Source organism: Indicator indicator, chromosome 27 (genome assembly GCF_027791375.1).
Source record: "Indicator indicator isolate 239-I01 chromosome 27, UM_Iind_1.1, whole genome shotgun sequence".
In the NCBI taxonomy this organism is placed as follows: domain Eukaryota; kingdom Metazoa; phylum Chordata; class Aves; order Piciformes; family Indicatoridae; genus Indicator; species Indicator indicator.
This window is the reverse complement of record NC_072036.1, coordinates 13094073-13116647: the sequence shown is the minus strand read 5'-3', so window position 1 is coordinate 13116647 and position 22575 is coordinate 13094073. Positions and strand designations below refer to the sequence as shown.

The 22575-nt window shown below is 39.4% G+C and overlaps 1 protein-coding gene across 1 annotated transcript in view; it reads right to left on the bottom strand.

Annotated features, from left to right (window-relative positions):
* ASCC3 (activating signal cointegrator 1 complex subunit 3) overlaps window positions 1–22575 on the bottom strand; it is a 139910-nt gene that overhangs the window by 42906 nt on the left and 74429 nt on the right. Inside the window, exons 21-31 of the mRNA XM_054393057.1 lie at window positions 19750–19904; window positions 17994–18092; window positions 17344–17512; window positions 14895–15115; window positions 13874–13959; window positions 13476–13642; window positions 13202–13347; window positions 12975–13095; window positions 10615–10757; window positions 587–724; window positions 368–488 (exon numbers count right to left, since the gene is read on the bottom strand). Of these exons, the coding sequence (XP_054249032.1) occupies window positions 368–488; window positions 587–724; window positions 10615–10757; window positions 12975–13095; window positions 13202–13347; window positions 13476–13642; window positions 13874–13959; window positions 14895–15115; window positions 17344–17512; window positions 17994–18092; window positions 19750–19904 (1566 nt within the window). The remainder of the gene's footprint in view (window positions 1–367; window positions 489–586; window positions 725–10614; window positions 10758–12974; window positions 13096–13201; window positions 13348–13475; window positions 13643–13873; window positions 13960–14894; window positions 15116–17343; window positions 17513–17993; window positions 18093–19749; window positions 19905–22575) is intronic.

Sequence of the window (22575 nt, the reverse complement as noted above, 5' to 3'; positions counted from 1 at the left end):
TCCTCTTTTGAAAAGGCTCCAAAACCAAACCAACAAACAAACAAAAAGATTTGCATGCATGAAAACTTCCTTTCCTACAATTAACTAGGTAGCTAAATATGACTTTATGTTGTCCCCTTTGGATGACAGCCATAAAGGGAACTGAGTAGGAAAAAAGATTTTCAGGACAGAAACATTTTTGTCATCGCATAAAATCTTCAGAGTTCTCCTACAACTTGCAGTGAATGAAGAAAGCCTTTCCTCAGCACTCCTAACCCTCTCCTTCAACTAGGTATTTTTAGTGATCACTTACTAAATAATTCAGATCATTTGCATATGCTTGAAACAGACTTCAGTAGATGAGCATTTCCATAATGCCTGTGAGTACCTGTGATGGGATAATCCACGTAGCGCCTTGTTTTCCCATCGTAGTATTCTGTCCCTTTAACAATTACTAAATGGGCTGGAAAATTCACACCCCAAGCTAATGTGCTGGTGGCAATAAGAACCTGAAACAGAAAGAAAGATTAATGAGGGAGATGTAACAAAAAAAGCCAACTTTTAAAATCCCATGGAAAGCTCATTAGGATTCCAGGAGCAAACTTACCTGGATTTTGCAGTTCACAAAGAGCTCTTCCACCGTTTTCCTGTCCCTTTCATGCAGGCCTGCATGGTGCATGCCTATTCCAAAAGCAAGGGTCAGCTTCAGATTGGAATCTCTGACAGTCACTATAATGTCATTCATCTGCAACAGGAAGAAGAGTTGCATGTTTTCAAGCACATTGTTCAGAAATTCTAAGCTTTAGGGAGATTTTGGGTTAGCTTTTTAGCTTTTTTCTTTTTAAATTTTTTTTTTAGCTAATGGGTTGGTTTTAGCTTTTCAACTTTTTAGCTAAAGGGTTGTGTTTATCTTTTTATCTTTTTAAAAATTTTTTAGCTAATGGGTTGGTTTTAGCTTTTCAACTTTTTAGCTACAGGGTTGGTTTTAGCTTTTTTTTTTTTTAGCTAAAGGGTTGTTTTGAACTTTATAGCCTTTTTACTTATAGCTAAAGGGTTGTTTTAACCCCCCCATCTCTCTCCCCCCTGCTTTTTAAATTTTCTTTAAAGCAAAGATAATTTGCTCAATGCTGTTTATACAAACACCAAACCACCGTTTTCAGTCTCTGAACAGTCTGGCTTTACTCTAAAACACACACACACAAAAACAATAAAGAAAAACAAACAAACCAACCCAACAAAAATCAAATAATAAATTAATGAGAGTGGAACACAAAATGCACAGGAATTTATTGACACACCAAGTAGTGTAAGAGAAGGAAATGAAAATGCTGAAAATATCTTGACAGGTCTGGCAACTGCTGTGCATTCTGCTCTGTGTTTGTTTAATGCAATCCCCAGTATCAAAGGGGTTAGAAGTGGTACAGAAACAGCAAATCCTTGCAACCAGTAACATAATAACAGCCACGAAAAGGAAACTGGGCTAAAGCCTGTGAAAAGGCAGACAGGGTTCTTCAGCTGGAGAATTCTGCAGTAATTATTCAAGCTAAGCAGTTGCTTATTCACAGGCTTAAATGCCAATTAATTTGATTTTTTATTTATTTTTGAATGCGAGTTTGTAATTTGCAGACTCAAACCCTGTAGTGAAACCCAACATACAGTAAGTGCCTTCACTTAAAACTATCAGAAGTCCAGACAAAAAGCTACTTTTTAGTTAATTTTTTTTCAGTCAATGACTACTTGTAACCATTTAAATTACTATAATTGTAACTGTATTTCTTGCCTGTGTTTTCAGGTAGTAAATTCCATAATAAGCTCATTTATTTCTGCAGACAGCCTCTGTGAAAATCCCCTCACTAATAATGACCAAGAGCTTCGTAACTTCTGTCTCGTTTGGTGACTTCACCTCGTTTTGTTGTTTTATTTCTAAGGCCATTTATTATTTTATGTGATTTTAATATAATTACAGCCAGGAACTTCCAAAACCTCATCTCTTATTAGTGGTTTCCTGGTGCCACCAGCAGTGGCATGATGATATTGCATACATGTGGGCAGCATCACTCACAGTTAACCCAGGAGTTACAGCCAAGCGTGGAAAAAAGTGGTAGTAGAGAACAAGTTACTCGTGGTGACTGAAGAATGGGGACTGAGTATTTAGTCTCTCCTTGGACTGAGTGTCTCAAAGTACTGAGATATGACTCCAGGGATGTCTTTACTCTGAGGTGTTGCACTTCCAATGTTCAGAATTCTAACCTCTAAATGTTTCCTGGGTTTTATAATTCTCAGACCTTAATGCTAATAAAATTATTCACATATCTAAACCCAAGTAACATAAATCACTGCTGTTATATACGTAAAAAAAACCCAAACCCTTAGCAGGGACAAAACAGCCAGAGAATATAATAGTCCATAGGACTTAAAAGAAAACACCAACCAAAGAAACATTAGAAATTTTGTAAATGAAACAATTTTGTGAGGTTAAGCAAGTTACAAAGCACCAAAACCAGGTCAATTTCTGAAGCAGTATTGACTACCCAAGTGAAAAAACACATTGCTCAAGCTCTGGCTTGATCCAATCAATTTCATCTGCCAGTGGAAGCTCCCAAACTTCGTTTTCCCTCCCAACACAGTCACCTGGATGTTCCTGAGTTTCCTCTGTTAGAGGACATGGACATGTTAGAGGATAACCTGAGTAAGGATGCTTACAGAAGAAGAAAGTGAGAGGGACTAGATAACACTGAAAGGAAAGGAAGCAGAAAGGGAAAATAAGCAATGAATTGAGAAGTGAAGAGGGGAGAGAAGCCTCTTTAGGAAAGGGAAACAAGAGGGGCAGATAAGTAGGAGAGTAAAGAACTGAATGAAAGGAGGATATATTGGAGGATAAAGTTTATCTATCTAGATGCAATCAGCAAACCTTTGATTTCTCTAGTCACCATGCAGACATGTGACTGCAGTGTAGACAACATGAATTATGACCCATCTGAAATTCTTTTTGCTTCTAAGACAAAAAAACCCCAAAACCTCAAACCACCAAACCCCAGTCTGCAGAAAGCTCAGAACCTTTCCACTATTTTCTGTGCAATGATGACCATCAGCACACAGCACTAACTCTGCTTTTGAACCTATTAATGCCTTTTGTGCTATGGATTTATGAAGTGGTACTGGCAGTGTGCTGTGCTTAGAGAGCCACTTGGAGAAACAAGAGTTACATTTGTATGTCTGACAGGGAGTTAAGGTGGGAAAATAGGAAATGGCAATGGTAAAATACCAGAAAAATAAATGAAAAGTGCTTGGAGAGACACTGTGAGAAATGAGAGTTAAACCTGTACATTTGAAAGGGAATTAAGATGGAAAACCAGGAAACGGCAATGGTAAAATATCAGGAAAATGAATGAAAAAAATGAATGCATTTAAATCTTAACTCAATTTCTGCATCCAAAAGTTGACAAAAGATATTTCTCACTGAACTAATTTTTCTCCTCCCCACCAACCTTATGATATAAGGTTTGATGTAAAGCCACTTGCTAGTTACACCTTTGATGCAAAGGGACAAGCCACTTGCAATGCCATTTATTTAATTATTATCATTTATTTCATTTATTTCATTATTATCTCAACTCCTTTTGCCTCTGGAAGAGTAGAGGGATCAAATGAGCTGATTTGGATTAGTCTCTAGGAATTAGGCTGCTCCTTCAGCACAGGCAGTTTTACACTGGTGCTTAATTTCAGTACAGAACCTAAGCTCAAATTTTTTACCATGCAATTGCCACCATTAAAAAAACAAAACAAAATAACACAACCAAACAAAAAAAACAACCTAAACCATCCTAAATTCACACTGCTGGGAATTTATTCCAAGATGTTCTTCTTGCTTTTACAATCAGTGGTGGTTATTTTTTTTTCCCCCCTCTGACTTGTATTACAGCAGTGGCCTGTGGTGCTGTTACTCCTACCTGCAAGGCAGTGTAATTTACCACAGGCAGACTACAGAACCCTTAGCAGGAGAGCTGGCACATGTGCTACTATCCTGTCATTTTAGCAGCAGGGACTCCTAGTCATTTTTAGCTGACCCCTTGCTTTCACATAGATCAATGTAACAAACACAACTATTTTACCCATAGGCACAAGCCAAGGCTTAAGATTCTCATGACAATTTATTAAAAAAAAAAACAAACCAACAAACCAAAGCAACCAGCAAAGAAAGCACTGACAAAAAATCCTCTCAACTGTGTTATGTCAGGACAGTGGAAGAAGAGGAGCACTTTCTGTTAATGAATAATGGCACAATTAACAGGTTTATTAAGCAGAAACAGACACACCATCAGGAGGAGAACATAAATGTAATGCTTCTGCGTTGTTAGAACTTCATTACTCTTTATCTTGATAAAAACAAGCTGCAATGTTAGCTCCTCAGAGGGTAAAGAAAGATATTTTAAGACCATATGAGGGTAAAGAAAAGATATTTTAAAATCGTAAGAGGGTAAAGAATAGATATTTTAAGATCGTAAGAGAATAGAGAAAAGATATTTTAAGATCATGAAAGGGTAAAGAAAAGATATTTTAAGATCATAAGGGGGTAAAGAAAAGACATTAAAAGATCATGAAAGGGTAAAGAAAACATTTTATGTTAAAAACAGAAAGAAAAATCTATTTTATCTTGAGATCATAAGAGGGTAAAGAAAATATATTCTACCTTAGGATCATAAGAGAGTGAAAAAAATATATTTTAAGATCATAAGAGGGTAAAGAAAAAAAATCTATTTTATCTTAAGGACAGGAAGAATTATATATTTTACCTTAAGATCATGAGGGTAAAAATCTTAAGATCATAAAAAGGTAAAGAAAAAAAACCTATTTTAAGATCATCGAAAGGTAAAGAAAATCCATTTTGTCTTAAGATCATAAGCAGGTAAAGAAAGTCTATTTTATTTTAGGATCATAAACAGGTGAAGAAAATTCATTGTCTCTTAACATCATAAAAAGGGAAAGAAATTCTATTTTATTTTAAGATCATAAAAAGATAAGAAAAATCTATTTTAAGAGCCTGAAAAGGTAAAGAAAACCTATTTTAAAGTAAAATAAAATAAAATAAAGTAAAATAAAAAGTAAAGAAAATCTATTTTTAAATGATAAAAAGGTAAAGAAAATCTATTTTCTCTTAAGAGCAGAAAAAGGATATTAAAAATAACATAAAGAAATATATAGACATAATCCTACCCCCCCAATACAACACTGATGCAAGGAACTTAATGCAAGGAAGGATTTTTTCCCTGGACTCCCAGCCAGGCAGGATCGGGTCCATGCAGAAAAGGTTTTGCTATCCCTCCCTTCCCAGATTTTTCTTTTTTTTTTTTTTGATGAACAAACAGAAAATCCTTCCCTGTGCTTTCCTAACATTAGGTTGATTAGGAATAAATCTTAATTAAAAAAACACAACAACAACAAAACCACAACGTTTCAAAGCAATTTGGGACCCCAGTAGCATTGCAAAATATTTATTATAGAAAATATTATTATAAAAACAAAAGAAGGTGGTTTATTTCTACATTTTCTACTCTAATCTCTGAAGGAGACAGATTTTTTCCCAACTAGTAAGTAGCTATTTTCTTTGTTCCTGCACACATGCAAACTGTTGAACCATTTACTTTAAGCTAATAGAACTTTTTTTCTCTTTTTGTATTTTAAATTTATTATACTTAAAAAGCTTTTGTAGAAAGATAGGATTCCATTTAAGTAGATACATTACCCTGTGCCTGAAATACATTCCAGTCAGAGTATAATTCAGCAAGTTGATGACAATGCTGGCTCCAAAAGAAAGGAGGAGACCAGATTGGACAAGAATGAGCTAACAGATTGTGCAGCCCAATTCTGTCCCTTTGAGTGTGATATATTGTTTCAAGATGCTAAAAACCCCTACTTTCTCAAAGCATATCTGTTGGGCTGGTTTTCCCATTTTCACAGAATCCTCATTATTAGGACTCTGTACTCTTTTCAAAGCACGTCAGACTCAGACCATATGCCACTGAATAATGCTTATCAATTGTCTCCAATGCCCAATAGAAGAAAGATGTTGCCAAACAAAAGGATCGGGAAAGTTATGAAGTCCTGGACAAAATAATTACATCTTTCACATCTGCTGCAGATGTTAAGTGAAATAAAACCAGCCCCTTGTTATAACTAAATGTTAATTTAAAAAAAAAAAATTTTTTTTTTTTTATTGCACACTCTTGGACCATAAAAACAACATCTTGTAGAAGGAAGCTGAACTTCTAGAATGAGGGAAGTAAATAGAAATCATCCTAGGGCCACCTTAGTTTTGTCCTTGGGCAGCTTCCTTATCTTTAAAAGTAGAGAAAAAAAAAACACCTTATAGAATTATTTTTGTCCTTAGGTACTTTCCTGATTTAAAAGTAGGAAAAAAAAAAACTTATAAAATTACTTTTGTTCTTGGGTACCCTCCTGACCTTTAAAGGCAGAAAAAAAAATCATCTTATAAAATGATTTTTTGTTCCAGGGTACCTTTGTGATGTATAAAAGCAGGAAAAAAAAAATCGTCTTATAGACTTATTTTTCTTCTTGAGTATCTTCAGGATCTTTAAAGGCAGAAAAAAATTACCTTATAGAATTATTTTTGTTCTTGGGCACCTTCCTGATCTTTAAAGGCAAAACAAAATCATCTTATAAAATTATTTCTGGTGAAGAGTGTAATTTATCCTCACACTGCAGAACTTCCCCATCTGAACAAGATGACTAAAACACCTCAAATAAGACTGCTCAAGAAACATTTGAAAATCTAATTTTCTCTAAAAGACAGCAATATTGGTAACACAGACCAGATTCTTGCTGGGCCTGGTTTATAGCACAGCATTACCTCAGAACAATAACATGGAGATAATAGGTTATTTGATTTAAAGGTTAGGGAGGGAAAAAGTAAGCTTTTGTTTTTCCAATAATTCTTGGGATTTTTTTTTAATTTGATATTTTAAATATTTTGTACATTTTTGATGTTGTTGCTTGATTTTGTTTTTTGTTTGCTTGGGTTTTTTCTGTGTGTTTATTTGTTGTTGTTTTGGATTTTATTTTAGTGTGGTTTTGGTATTTTTGTTATTTTGGTTTGGTTTTGTTTGCTTTGATTTTTAGCAATGCAGACCACATCTACACGGCAAAATGTAATCCACACTCATGAGTGCATCTATACATATTTCCACAGGGTGTACAAACACAGACCCAAATCCATCACCAGCTCACACATCTTTAAACCTTCACATCTCTAAAATCTCAGCATCAAGAAGGGCCTGATTCTAATAGAAGAACATAGAATCCTAGAATGGCTCAGGCTGGAAGGGACCTCAGAGATCATCTACTCCAACCTCCCTGCCATGGGCAGGGACACCTCTCAACTAGACTCAGATGCTCAAGACCTCATCGAGCCTGGCCTTGAACACCCCCAGGGAGGAGGCATCCACAGCCTCCCTGGGCAGCCTATGCCAGAGTCCCTCCAAACTCATACTGAAGACTTTCCTCCTCAGCTCCACTCTAACCCTGCTCTGCCTCAGCTTCACACCATTCCCTCTTGTCCTGTCTCTACACACCCTCAGGAGAAGTCCCTCTGCAGCCTTCCTGTAGAATCCCTTCAGCTATTGGAAGGCAGCTCTAAGGTCCCCCTGGAGTCTTCTCCAGGCTGAACACCCCCAGCTCCCTCAGCCTATCCTCATGGCAGAGGTGCTCCAGCCCTTGGATCATCTTTGTGGTGCTCCTCTGGACTTGCTTCAACAGCTGTGTGCCCTTCTTGTGATGGGGACACCAGAACTGGACATGACCTTGAATTCAGTGGAAGGTAGCTATTGCCTGGGATGGATGCTGTTGAACATACCAGTAGGTATGTTTGTGCTAAAGGATTTTAATTATTTCTAGAGGTTTCATAAAGAATAGCCCTAACAAGATGCAGCTGGGAAAATGATGCACAAAGCAGAATGCAAAAATCCTTGTGGTTCAAGTTCAAACTGGGTAGATGGGTACAGCTCTGCTCTGGCCCTGCACTGGAAATATATAAACAAAATAATGCAAGCATCTGGCCAGAGAATGGATTTCTTTCAAAAACTCTCAACAACCCCAATAAGAAAACACCCTGCCTGTTCGCTGGTGAGAACTGCATTTGAACTTCAAACAGTAAGCAAGAAACACTACTTTGTACTTTTGTTTTAGGTTAGAGAAGAAAAAGCAGTAAAAACATTAGAGAAAAATAAATAAACTGAAAACTTGATTCTAATAAATTAAGCTGTAAAAAGACTGCAACATCTGCTGCCACCACAGATGGAGATGCAATTTGTGAAAGAGAAGGACTGGTTCCTCTTTAGCTCCTAATGCAGAACTGATCTTACCCAAGCTTTCCATCACAAACTGGTGGCACTCTGTTTCCAAAAGGATAATCTCAGCTGTTGTCCCTTTCAACAAGCTTGAATGTGACAGGCCTGGCTGACAGCTCCAGAGGAGAATTTAAGCTAGGAAGTCTATATTTAAAAATCATCTCATGATTATATAAAACTCAGGGTAAGCATAAAGTTTTCTTTTTTCATTTGGCTGTTATCTGACAGGTTGGATGAGGCCTTGAGCATCGTGGTCTAGTGGCAGGTGGCAGGCCAGTTGGAACTAGATGATCTTCAAGGTCCCTTCCAACTTAAACCATTCTGTGAATGAACTAATGAATACTGTGAAGAGTTTGGAACTCTGTCAACAGAACCCTTCTCATGCTGCAAATGAGAACCTGGTTTGGCACTACTGCTACAGGGAGAAGGTCTACAGAGAAGAGAGAAGCTAAGATGATGGCACAGCTGATTAGCAGGCAACAAAGATTGGTCTCTCCTACCAGATCCAGTATTGGTCTCTCCCACAGTTCAATCACTCCCCCATAATGCTTGAATCTTTCTGTTGCCAGCACAGTGAATTTGCCATGCTGGGTAACAGAGAAAAGTCCCTTTCAGCAGCTGCAAGAACCTGTGCCTACCTCAGTGTCAGCCTTCCAGATGTTTTCCTGGATGGCATTGCCTACAGCAGTTTAAAGAAGCCTCATGAAGTGTGCCCAGTGGGAGGCTAACACAAACACAGACTAACATTTGTCCATCATGTACCAAACCCACTTACACCAGGAAACAAAACTAACCAGTGGATTCTCAAAGAAATCTGATGTCAGCCAAAGTGAGTATCAGACACAGAGGGCTGAATGAAGAAAAGAAAGGCCTGCTGCAGAGCTTGTAAATTCTGTGCACACTCATTTGTGCAAAGTCTCTTAGATCTCAACAAACTCCACAATTAACGATCACAAATATTTTGAAAATAAAGTAATTTTTCTATGTGTTCCCCCTCAAGGAGGACTGGCTGGCACAAAACCACCATGAAAAACTGTCAGGCAAACAAAAAATACTGTTAAAAGACAACAACTATTTATTTCTCCCAAGTGGTCCATTTTTATCCTATATGGAATCAAGAAACACTGGAAATATTTGGGCATTTAAGACAGGGAATACCTGGAGGGATTTTAGTAGGGAACACCTACTAAATGCTTACTCCTAAAGTAAGTATTCACTAGTTTTACTCTTAGTACTTTAAAATGCTACAGCAATATGGAAAGAATTTTGTCCATTTCACTTAGCCCAAGCTTGACATTAATATAACTTGAAGGTAATATTTTTATTCGTTTTAGAAATCATTGTGGGTAAGGAGTTCATAGAATCATGGAATGGTTTGGGTTGAAAGGGACCTTAAAGATCATCCAGTTCCAACCCCCCTGCCATGGACGGGGACACTTCCCACGAGCCCAGGTTGCTCCAGGCCTTATCCAGCCTGGCCTTGAACACCTCCAGGGAGAAGGCATCCACAGCCTCCCTTGGCTACCTCTTCCAGTGTCTCCCCACCCTCACTGGGAAGAATTTCTTCCTAACCTCCAATCTAAATCTCACCTCCTCAAGCTTCAATCCATTCCCTCTCATTCTATCACTCCAATCCCTTGCAAAATCCCTTCCCCAGCTCTCCTGTAGCCTCCTTCGGGTACTGGAAGGCTGCTCCAAGTCTCCTTGGAGCCTTCTTTTCTCCAGGCTGAATAGCCCCAACTCTCACAGCCTGTCCCCATAGGGGAGGTTCTCCAGCCCTCTGATCATCTTGGTGTCCTTCTCTGGACCCACTCCAACAGTTCTACATCCTTCTTAGCTCAGCAGTGCAGACACTGTGTATGTAGCACTACTACAGCTTTGTCCTGTGTTTCAATGTCAAATGAAACTCAGGCTAATCAAGCTCATTTAAAACACAAAACTACAAACTGTTCTCATAATTACCTAAAGAAACCTCCACTTGAAGCTGTGAGTGCTTCAAACACAACTGTGTTTTGCATAATCATGGTAAGAGACAACAACTTGGGCTTTAATCCTCAGTCTTTCACATTTACATAATGAGAATGGAGTAACTTGGTAGGTCCAAATGTTCAGCTTGTTAATTCAAACACAAATGGTATGCAAATGTTATTAAACTAATAAATTCAAAGTCTGCTTGTCCTTGTTGCCTCCCCTTTCAAAGCCTTCACAGGTTACAAACAAACACCAATAAAGTAGAAGCAAAGGAGAAACAATGCAGGTAAAATGCTTCTACCTCTCTCTCATCCATCTTCAGCCACTGTTTGGGATCATCCTCGGTGGCCAGGAAAGCGATCAGGTCCAAGGCCGTCAGCCGGGTCTGGCGTCTGGACGAGACAAAGATGAGGACGGGCTTGGCTGGAGAGTGGCTCCGAATGGCTGTTGAGGAAAACAGAACCTGGGAATTAGGCCTTTAGAGGACAAAAATTAGAGTTGCTCTTTGCAGCTCTTAGAGAGCTGACAGACCTCTCTGCAGGTGTATCTATAGCTATGTATATAGAGTCCTATACACATAGGCCTGGGTTGGAAGGGACCTCAAAGATCATCCAGTTCCAACCCCCTGCCATGTGCAAGGACACCTCCCGCTAGACAGGCTGCAAGGTCCCATCCAACCTGGCCTCAATCACCTCCACGAGGGGAGATCCATAACCTCCCTGGGCAACCTATTCCAGTGTCTCACTGAGGGGAATATGAGTCCCAAACCATCTCTGCTTAATTTTTCAAAACAAAGACAGTAGAAGAAGGTTAAATGATCTAATGTGAATCACAACAGACAGCTGAGGGGAGCCAGACAACTTCTCTGAAGCAAAGAATACCCAACTATACTTAGCTGAGTACCAACTAATTTGCCTTACTACTTGTGATCATTGTCAGCTCATCAAGAGAAGCAGTTAGGGAAAACAACCTCCACCAAAACACCACAAACCTGGACAAGCTTTCTGGACTTCAAAGCTTGTGAATTCCTCTACCTCAGCCTTACCCTTTTAGGATATGCTGTCTCAAGCTAAGATTCATCAAGGTCCAGAACTTGCTTTCTGCCTAACCCAGAGCTCAGACTTTGCCTGCAAAGCATCACTTCCATCTACCAAAACCTGAAAAGGCACAAAAAGGTAGAAAGTGACTTTTCAAGAGCTGTTGTGAAAATGGGCATGAGGGTACAAAAGTAGTTTGTTTCTGTTGTTTATTAATTAGTCTGACACAATCAGACTAATGTTTTAGGACTCTGAAATGTTTATGTTTTAGGACTCTGAAAACAATCATTTTCTTGTTCAGCCCATGGTTGAAAAGTTTCAGTTCTGGTCTCAGGAGTAAGTATTGTCATGGAAATGCTACAATAACCTTGACTGTATCACAACAAACAAGTGGGGGGAAAAAAGCCCTCAGTAAATCAGCTGTGTACAGATTCCCTGGCATCAACAAGCACTAGGAACAGAAACAGGTGTCTGCAGAACTTCAGATGCTCTCAATCTCTTCTAATCCATTTGTGTTTTCTCATTTCATTCTCATTCTAGCAATTAAATTTCTGCCTTGTTCATTTCTGGTAACTCTTGCACCCTCTCCACCGTCACACATTGTCCCCTAGCTCATGAATACTCCCCCAGCCTGTGCTCCTGCATATCCACACCCTATAGAATTGTGAAATTACTGAAATAGGGTAATCCATGTATGTTTAGACCTCACAACTCCATGTGCCAATGTATCTATAGATTTTAAAAGGCCCAGCATCTAATGGATTTTTGTTTCTTCAGGAACAGGTGTGGCAAAGCAGCCCGAGACAGATTTATTGTTCATTAGTGTTTTTGTACAATGCTCTTGCAGAGGTGTAAATAATCTGAGCTGTCAAGATCGGTCTCTAGTCCACAATCAATACTTTGGCTTCTGTCATAAGGCTAATTAAAGCAGCTGAAGAGTCACCTCACAAATGGCACCTCACAATCGACAGCGGTTCGCACGGCAGAATTTATTTGGGAGGTTATTTTTAATGGAGATAATAAATATTCCTTATGTAACCAAAACAGAACATGCTCAAACAAAATACCAGAGGCTTTCCTAAATCCATCCTGCTTGCCAGGTTGGTTAAGAATAAAAAATTGGAACCAGAAGCATATCTGGATGCACTACAAATTTGGAATTTTATGGTTATTGCTTTCAAAGTAGAATTATAGGAGGTTAGCCTGCCTTGCAACTTCTGTTCACAATTTTTTTCATGCTTACATCCAGTGGTCCCTGTGAAAATGCCTCGGCAGATCAGGAATAGGAATGGCTTTAGTTTAGTACTTTCTAAATCTCAAACATTTTTGCACAAACATTTCTTTACGGTGTCAAACACTAACAGAAAACACATTTTATTGCCCCTTCATTAGCACTAATTTTACTCTTCTGCTCTAAACCCACTACATTCCTCTGCTCCATGATACATTTGCAACACACTTTATGCTTCAGACATAGCTTTGGGCCATCAGCAGAGCAGATTCCTCCTCTACACACCAAGAGTAACACGTGGTGTAAATGTGCTGCAGATGAGCTCTGTAACGCTCTCAAAGTCTTTCTTTTTGTCAGTCACAGAAGATAAAGGTCTAGGAGCTGGTTGCTTACCCTGGAATGCAGGTTTGTTCATGCTGGCCATGCGGGGACAGTAATGCTGGCCAGGGAAGCCCTGGATGTGCACCTCCAGGGGAACAGGGCGGACAGACGGTCGGAAGTTGAACAGCCCCATCTAGGAGGAAACATTTGCTGCAGCTTTAACCTTGAATTAGCTCACAAACTGCTGTTTTGGGTTTGTGCAGCACTTACATACTCATCTTCTCAACCCTTTTCCCTACCTGATTAATATTTAGCCAGTCAGCAAGGTCTCTGGCGTTGGCTAAAGCAGTGGATAAACCAATGACTCTCACAGGCTTCTCTGTGTGAGACGAAATGAAGTTGGTTCGAGACACGATGACTTCCAACACTGGGCCTCTCTCATCCCCTAGTAAGTGAAAATTCCAGAGAAAAAGAAAAGGTTCAGATGTTAAAAAGCATATTCATGTCCTAAGTACCAGCACACTGCTTCCAATTCAGCAGCAATTCTGAGCAGAACCAACAGAACACACTCACCTAGGAGATGGATCTCATCGATGATAAGAATGGAAACCTTCTGAACGTAGCTTCTGTTCTGCCAGCTCCTGCTGACACCATCCCACTTCTCTGGGGTAGTAACAATCAGGTCAGCTTGGGCAATAGCTCTCATGTCTGGAGTCACATCTCCTGTTAACTCTACAACCCTGTAATCAAGAAAGATCTCAGCTTTACAAGGCTCTAGAACATCAACATTTTCAAACATGAACTGCTAAGCATTAACTCCTGGAGAAGAAGGAGAATGAAACAAACCCATTTTGGTTCTGGGCAAATACTTCCCAGAGGATTTTCAAACCTATTAGAAGTAGATAAACCTGCCTCTGCTTTCCTAGCAAACACCACAGACACACCAAGCACCATTCCTTAGCAAAACTTACTTTTTCCCAAGTTTTTCTTCAATCCTGACTTTCCAGTCCTCAATTCTCTCCCGAACGAGGGCTTTCAAGGGTGCAATATACACAGCCTGGAAAAGAAATGTCACAAAGCCAGAAGTTAAACCTTGATTAATTTAGACAATGACTATGTTGAAATCTCACAAATAGCAAATAATTTTTTGCTTCTTGGGTAATTTTCAATAAAGATTTCTTGTTTTAAGTTCTTTAAAACAAGTTGACCTACAACAAGATTCTATTTAAAACAGAGTTAAGATTTGAAAAGACTTCTTTGTTTCCTGAACCATTAAAGAAGCAAATAAATAAATCCCAATTTATTGAACTGGAAGTATTTATCACACCATTTAAATATCAACATTTATTAGATTTATATAAAGAATGTAATTAAATTTTTTTTTGGGGGGGAGGATTATAAAATTTGCAGAACAAATTAGAATTTCTAACATTCCAGACTGGAAATAATCAGAATTTCAAATAATAATCAGAATTTTGAAATACTAATCAGAATTGCACATAATAATCAGAATTTCACATAATAATCAGAATTTAAAATTCTAACATCTATTAGAACAGAGATAATCAGAATTTTCCAATACTAATCAGGATTTTCAAATACTAATCAGAATTTCAAATTCTAACATTCTAGAGTAGAATTAATCAGAATTTCAAATAATAGTAATTAATTGCAATTTATTTGTTTAAATGAGAGATAGCCTGGGCTGGTTGTGCTCACTGCTGCTAGGAGAAGGAGATTGAAGCAGGACGTTCAAGTAAGTACAGAAGAGGAAATCCAGGATGCTTCTGTGGCATGCTTTTAGATTTAACTCTCATTGTGCACAGATTAACAGATGCAGCTGAAATAAAACCCCAATGCACAGAGGGCAGGACCATTTTGTATCCAGACAGGTACAAAGTGGGGAAAGCAAAGCTGAGTTCCCCACAGCTTTTGTCTTGCTGAACAAGAGCCTAACACAAGACGCTTCCAGTAACAACCTATTTTACCAACCTTTGATGTGGGATACTTGTTAAACACTCTAAAGATGGCAAGTTCAGCTGCAACTGTTTTCCCAGAACCTGTAGGTGCTCCAAGGAGAACATTACAGTCTGTGTGATAAAGTGTATGGAATATCTGGGTCTGGATAGGGTTGAAGTGGGTGAATTTGTACAGGGCTTCATATTCCGGGTGTCCTAAGGCTGTGATAGGCAAAGGCTGAAGATCTAGAAGCTCTAAAAACACAAAATAATCAGAAGTGCATAACAAGAACTGCCAGGGCGTAACATTTACTATGCAGATAAAGATATTAGACAGTTACTATGAAAATGAGATACAGTCTTCAGTGGAAAGCAACTTACATCTAGTTGAGGATGCCCCCTGCTCACTGCAGAGGGGGTTGGACTAGATGACCTCTGACCCAAACCATTCTATGATTCTCTGATTCTACATTGGAAATTATTTTACTTAATTTCTGCTACGACACAGAGTTCACATCTGGATCATTGTTAACTTTGATAAGGACTAACAAAATAATTTTACAGCTCAGAAGTATGTCTACAAGCACTGCTGTCAGTGTTCTGACAGTGAGGAACCAGCCACTTGCAGAAATTCATCTCTTTTCTTAAAGCTGTTTCCTTTTTACCCAGTTGCAACAAGTTCTACGCTCACTCTATTAGATTAGAAGTATGTTCAGCTTCTTATGAAAACAGAATGTGGAGCTGGAGGACAGCAGAGTCTCTGTATTTCAGATACAAGCATAAAATCTGTTAAAGAAGGAAGGATTCTTTGGAGTTTCTGAGTTGATGGAGTAATACAAATCAGATGAGTCCAACTAAATTTTGCATCTAATCCTTTAAACACATAATTAAAGACATCATCTTAACAAACAAACAAACAGCCTTTCAATATAGGATCCTCAATGTATCTCCAGGGCATCTGCTAACCAAACAAATGGAGATTGTGGAATTTGGAAGATGATATATATAACCAGATTGAATTTGGAATCCTACCAAATTAAGGAGACTGCAGTGATTCTGCTATGCAGATGCTTGCTTTGAAGTTTGGCAATTTTTTTGGGGGTTCTTTTTTTTTTGTGTGTATGGCTGGAGGACTCATTGCCTTTTTAGGGTGCTTCACGTGAAGGTATGGTATGGGAATCATAAAATCTACTGAGGCAATGATGCCTAATATTCTTCACATGCTCTTCATTGATACCTAATGGCTGTTTTATCCTTCCCACTGAAACTGTGATTTCTTGGGCTCTGTCAAGGAGATAGAAGGTTTTTTTGGTTTTTTTTTTTTTTTGCCTAGCAGAGCCTCTACGTACTTCATTGTTGAGTGGAAACCAGATGGGAATTGAAATCAATTACCATAAATCCTAGAGGCTCCATAACTGGTGATGTGTAAATATCTTTCTGTTTCTTCTGAATAGTAGTCAGTGATCAGTCAATTAGATAAAAAGGTTACACATGCTCTTCCAGACAGTCTAGGTACAGTGTAACAATAGCTAAACACTTCACAAACACATGTGAATTTATGCATGCCAGAGGACAACACCGTGTGAGGAGGGAGGCTTTCTGAGAGCACCCCCTCCACAGGCTGCTGGCTGAGCCAAATGCAATTACAGAGGAAAGGTTTTACAATGACATCAGGCACAATGAATGTGTAAAGCAATTTATGGATCCAGAAATAAGAAAGGAAAAAAAAAAGGCAGCAAAATACAAACATATGGCTCCTGTGCCAAGTGTTACAAGGGGAGCAGGGAGGGGGAAGGCCAGGACTTGATCAGCAGTGCTGGGTTGAAAATGTGATGTTTGGGACTGGAATGGTGCTTCCTAGGATGGATTTATTTCAGTGAAAATAGTAAAATGGTTCATTGAGAGGCTGGAGCATGGCCAGAGAAGGACAATGAAGCTGGTGAAGGGTCTGGAGAACAGGGCTGGCAAAGAGCAGGTGAGGGAACTGGGAGTAGTTAGTCTGGAGAAGAGGAGGCTGAGGGGAGACCTCATTGCTCTCTACAGCTCCCTGAAAGGAGGTTGAAGTGAGGTGGGATTTGGTCTCTTCTCCTCCCTAGTATCAGGTGATAGAAGGGGAGGAAATGTCTTTGACCACCTCCAGTGGGGGAGCATCCACAACCTCCCTGGGCAACTTGTTCCAGTGTCTCCCCACCCTCACTGTCAAGAATTTCTTCCTAATCTCCAGTCTCAATCTGCCCTCCTCAAGCTTCAATCCATTCAGTTTCATCCTATCACTACAAGCCCTTGTAAAAAATCCCTTCTCAGCTTTCTTGCAAGCCCCTTTTTTAGAGAGCTTTAAAATCAGTGAAGAAACGGTCTCAATAATACAAACACATCAATACTTTTTGGTGATGAAGCAGAATTTAAGAGATCTGTTGCACTATCATAAGGAAAATCAATATGAACAAGATGAATGAAACCAAAATGATCCCATTGGGAGTTACCTGTGTGGGGTGGATGTCTCTCTGGAAGAATCAAGTGTTGAAAATTTATGATGCATACAGCCTCTGCTCCTAACCATCTATCAGACACAGCTCGGATGTAATATTGAGAAGGAAGAGGTTCAAAAATTGGGATTGTGAAGACCAGCTGCTGAGGTTCTTTAGTGATGACCTAATGCAAACACATAGAGAAGAATTACTGCACAGACCAATCAGGAACTTGAAAAACCAGAGATTGCCTCCACAAGCATTACTAAGACAAAGCAATCAATGATGTGTGCAACTCCACTTGCAAAATTTTCATGCATTTATGAAATGTTTCACCACTGGGAATGGATTTTGTTTGCATGGACTTCAAACAGTAAAAATCAGGCTGGCTCTTCATCTTTTTTTCTTTAGCAAACAAAACCATTGCAGTATTTTTTATTTTTTTTTCCCACCTGGAAATAACTGTGCCACCAAAGGAGAAGGACAAGGCACAGCTGAGATTAGAGAACAGCTTTGGGGAAGTCCAAGCTTCCCATGTACATCTGAAACTCAAAGCTGTCTCACTGACCTGAAGAGCTGCTTAGGTCAAAACACTTTGACTTACAAACCTGCATCCACCAACTTTAGTTTTGTGTTGCTGGGAGATTCTGAACAAACTCCATTACCTGCTTTTTCTGAATGATGAAGTACTCCGAATGATAAATGTGATCATTAGCAGGGTCTTCTACCCAGATCCACCAGGGCTCTCCAACAGTGCCATGTACCTTGAAGGGGAGAGAAAAGCTTTGTTACAGATGCAAAGAGATTCTCTAGATGTGCTGGGGATGTCTGATAATTTTCTGAATGATGTAGGCTTATAAAGGAATACAGGAACAGAGAAACCAGAGGTAAGAGCAATATAACACTTGCAATGAGATCAGTCTGCTCAAAGATTACGTTCCAAGGAGAGTCTGGTTCAAGCTGTTTACAAAGAGACTGAGCTCCCAGGGTTTTGTCCAGGCTCCTAAAAAAGGATTCCTCCTTTTTTTCCTCCTTGTACTTCTGTTATTGGATCCTGTACAGAGAAGAATCTTTTGCTATCCACTGCTCATTTTTCACTCTCTGAGTCAAAAATGGGCACTGAATTGTGACCTTCTTCTTGTCACTTCTTCTCTAGAAAGACAGAGTAAGTGGATTCTGGAGGCTGTAATGTAGGTGTTCCACTACACAGGTGAAGTCAGAAAAGCATAGAGAGAGCTGTCTCTAGATGATTCCCATGCCATCTGGCAACACTTTATTCCATCCTAGATTTTTGTTTGCTTTCTTCTCTGTCTTGTTTTGAAATGCCAGCCAGAAAGTATAGCTAGGTGGGATGCTCAGTAAAGAGCTTTGTTTCTTTCATGTTGGAAATCCATTCAAATCTTTCTCTAATAAAACCAGGTAGGAACCAAAAGTTAACTTTCTGTATTTTGATAATCTCCTATTCGTAAGTTTCACTGGGTAAAACTTTCAAAAGAAAAGCAAAAGCCTTTAGGCAGGGGAATATAAATTCTCAAATCATCTGGAATGAAGCTCTAATTGAGTTGTGGTTAAGGTGTATTTGTCACTTAAAGGATTTAAAAATTAATTTCTAAAGACAAGAACAGATACTCCACATCCACCTCTCAGCATAACTTATCTGAAGTGTAAATCTAAGTGTAAAAACAGAAACCCATGCCTGCCTGTTGGAATCTCTCTGCCTCCTTGCTGCAGGAAGCTTCAGAAGTAGCAGCAACAACACAATGCCCCCACGTGGAGACCTGGATTTCATTTGGGTTTATCTCCCATCTCTTTCTGATGAACAGATTCCAGCTCACAGGGCATGGGGTCGATCAAAATGTGCAGCTCGCACAACTCCTTTCATATTCATTTGCACCATAAAACAGAGATGAGTTTAATCCCAAACACATCACAGTTTGTCTGTTCAGACAAGTCCCAACAGAAAATAGGCACTGATGTTGGGAATGTACAGCTGTAAAGTCATGGAAGAAGAGCAAGGGGACTTGGCATACATCGACTGCATCTGAAGGCTTTGATTCCTGCGTTTGACATTCATCCCTAGTGCTGAGAGCCATCTGGGTCTTCCTGTTTCTTGTTTCTCCTTTTTGGGCATATAACTGACATCTGTGTGTGACCACAACTACCATTCAGGAGAAGCACTTGCTTCAAGATTTTCTAAAGAGTACAGCCCTGCCACAATTCAGGGAAACAAAAAGATGATTTTGGAGTTCTGTCTCCTACAAAAGTCAGAAAAGGTCATTCTGGACCTATTAGCAAATTTGCCTTTTTTTTTTTTTTTCCCCTTCCCTTATCCAAACAGCTACAGACTCCCTGTGAGCATCTCCTTTACTGAAGATAAATTAATGTTTCCTGACCTTCCTCCACCTCCTTGATTTCCTTTACCTGATCATTCCAGGTGAAGTCAGGAGCAATGCTCAGCCGCACTCGGAGCACTGTGCGGGTGATTGGCTGAATGGTTGCTTCCATGATGATGGAGGGGATTTGATGGACACACTGCTTCACCTTTAACCCAATCTTCACATGATGCAGCATATGACCTGCCAAGAAAACATCAGCTGCTAACAGATTTGCATTTCCAGGAAAAAAAATAACACAAGCTTGACTTTCAAACAGGCTGTGGAGTGCAGTGTTCTTCCTTGCTTGTTTTGCTCTCAGGTGTGTAAATGTCTAACTCTGCTGACCTGGCATGTCTGAGTATTTTGTAATGCTTAACTGGAATTAGCAATTTAGAGCTGAGAAAAATCAGTAGTAACCCCCCTGCTGGCTAGAACTAAGGGTTTAGAACAACCATTAAGAATTCACACTGAATACATACTATATGGAGCTGGTTCCCTTTCCCTTCCTGACTTTTTGCCCAGGCTCTTACCAAGTCATCCAGCTTTTTTTTAAAGACCTTTTCCTTCATCAAGGGCACACATCTGAACCGCCACAATTCCTCCTTCTCCAATTCCTTCTAAAATTCCTCCTTCTACAATTTCTCCTCTGATTTTTCTACAATTCCTCTCCTCCAATTCCTCCTTCTCCAATTTCTCCTCCAATTCCTTCTCCAATTCCACCTTCTCCAATTTCTCCTCCAATTCCTTCTCCAATTCCACCTTCTCCAATTTCTTTCTCCAATTCCTTCTTCTACAATTTCTCCTCCAAATTCTTCTACAATTCCTTCTCCTACAGTTCCTTGTTCACTAATTTCCCCTCCAATTCCTCGTTCACCAATTTCTCCTCCAATTGCTTGTTCTCCAATTCCTCCTTCTCCAATTCCTGTGTAGTGACTCAAAGCAGACAGAACCCTTTTTATAACACTGTATAAATTTGTTATGAACTCAAAAATGAGCTCAGCTATGAGTTTAAGAGCTTCAAAAAGCATAGACCCACTGAACACCTCACAGCAGCTCTGATCTTTCAGAACATGTCAGGGTGTGGCTGAGACAAAGGGACAACTAAATGTGGCAGTGGTTTTTTATTTGCTATCACAGTCATAGCAACTAAGGCAATCAAGTGATTATATTCAGGAAAAAAAAAAAGTCCTAGTTGGATTTTCCAGCTGAAATCTCTGTTGCCTCAGTTCTGCATTTTAAATCTAAACCACAGTATGGAGCAGGGATATTTTTTTTTTTTTTACTGAGAAATACTGCTAGTTGTGGTTGATTTAGGGCAAGAAGGCTGATTTATCACATTGTCATTGAAAATGTTTATCTAATTAGCTGGAGCATATTGGACATTTTCATTTTAATGCTCACAAGGGCACACTGTTAAAAGTTATTGTTTTATGCTGTCATTTTCTGGTTACTGTGCACACCTTCCCATTAAAAAAAACCCAACAAATGATTAAAAATAAAAAAGAGAAGAAATCCTATTATTTGCATGATGTGCAAAGGAAAAAGGTGATATAAACCTTTGCTTGCTATTGCATGAAATTTAGGAGCAACACATCTTGCAATTGTTATTTTATTCCCTGCATATTAGGAAGAAAATTCTTCACAGTGAGGGTGGTGAGACATTGGAAGAGGTTGCCCAGGAAGGCTGTGGATGCCCCTCCCTGAAAGTGTTCAAGGCCAGGCTGGATGAGGCCTTGAGCAACCTGGGCTGGTGGGAAGTGTCCCTGCCCATGGCGGGGGGTTTGGAACTGGATGATCTCTAAGGTCCCTTCAAACCCAAACCATTCTGTGATATATTGACATATTTTTATCTTGTCAATATTATTTCCACTGTGCTGAAGGAAGCAAAACAGGTTTTGTATTTTAATACAAATTTTCTTGCTTCTCCAAGGGCAGGCAAAGTGGAGAAAGAAGCTTAAAAAAAAAAGATTAAAAAGCAGATTAATAAAAAACATGGCAGTTTGTTTCTCAATAACTTGGAAGAATAGATGCAAAGAGAGTCTAAATAAGGAAAAAATACACCAGGAATAGAAAAAGAAATAAACTACAACCAATTTTTTTTGTTCTTTCAGCTTCAAACCAGCTGGTAGACAGTTTATGCACAAGTTTACAAGGCATACTAGAAATTGTTTATCAGTGCGCTTGTGGATTTTCTCATTATCTAAGTGTCAAATCCTTTACACAATTCCAATAAGGTTTTGCTGCAGTGACACCAGTGACAACGAATTTTCCTGTGTTCAATGAAAATTAATGCAGTGCTTCAGAAGCAGCCCATTTACTGACAGCCTAGCAGGACATTATAAACTGCTTTGATTGGTTTTCACTTACTAGTATTTCAATAAAAAACCCATGAAAAAAGTCTGTATTTTGTCACCTGGCAAAAATTGCCTTTTATAGGAGTGTATGATGTAATGTGAACAAGAATGGAACGATAGGGCAGCAGAGATGTGTCTGTACATACCTGCTTCTGTGGCCAGCAGGACCAGGACAGGGATTGTCCCCTGTACTGGTGAGGCCACTCCTTGAGTACTTGGTTCAGTTTTGGGCTTATCACTACAAGAAGGACATTGAAGTGCTTGGGCAGGTCCAGAGAAAGGCAACAAATCTGGGGAAGGGTCTGGAGAACAGGGCCAGGGAGGAGCAGCTGAGGGAGCTGGGGGTGTTTAGTGTGGAGAAGAGGAGGCTGAGGGGAGACCTCACTGCTCTCTACAGATGCCTGAAAGGAGGCTGCAGCGAGGTGGAGATTGGTCTCTTCTCCCCAATATCAGGTGACAGGATGACAGGATTTGGCCTGAAATTGCACCAGGGGAGGGTTAGGTTGGATATTAGGAAA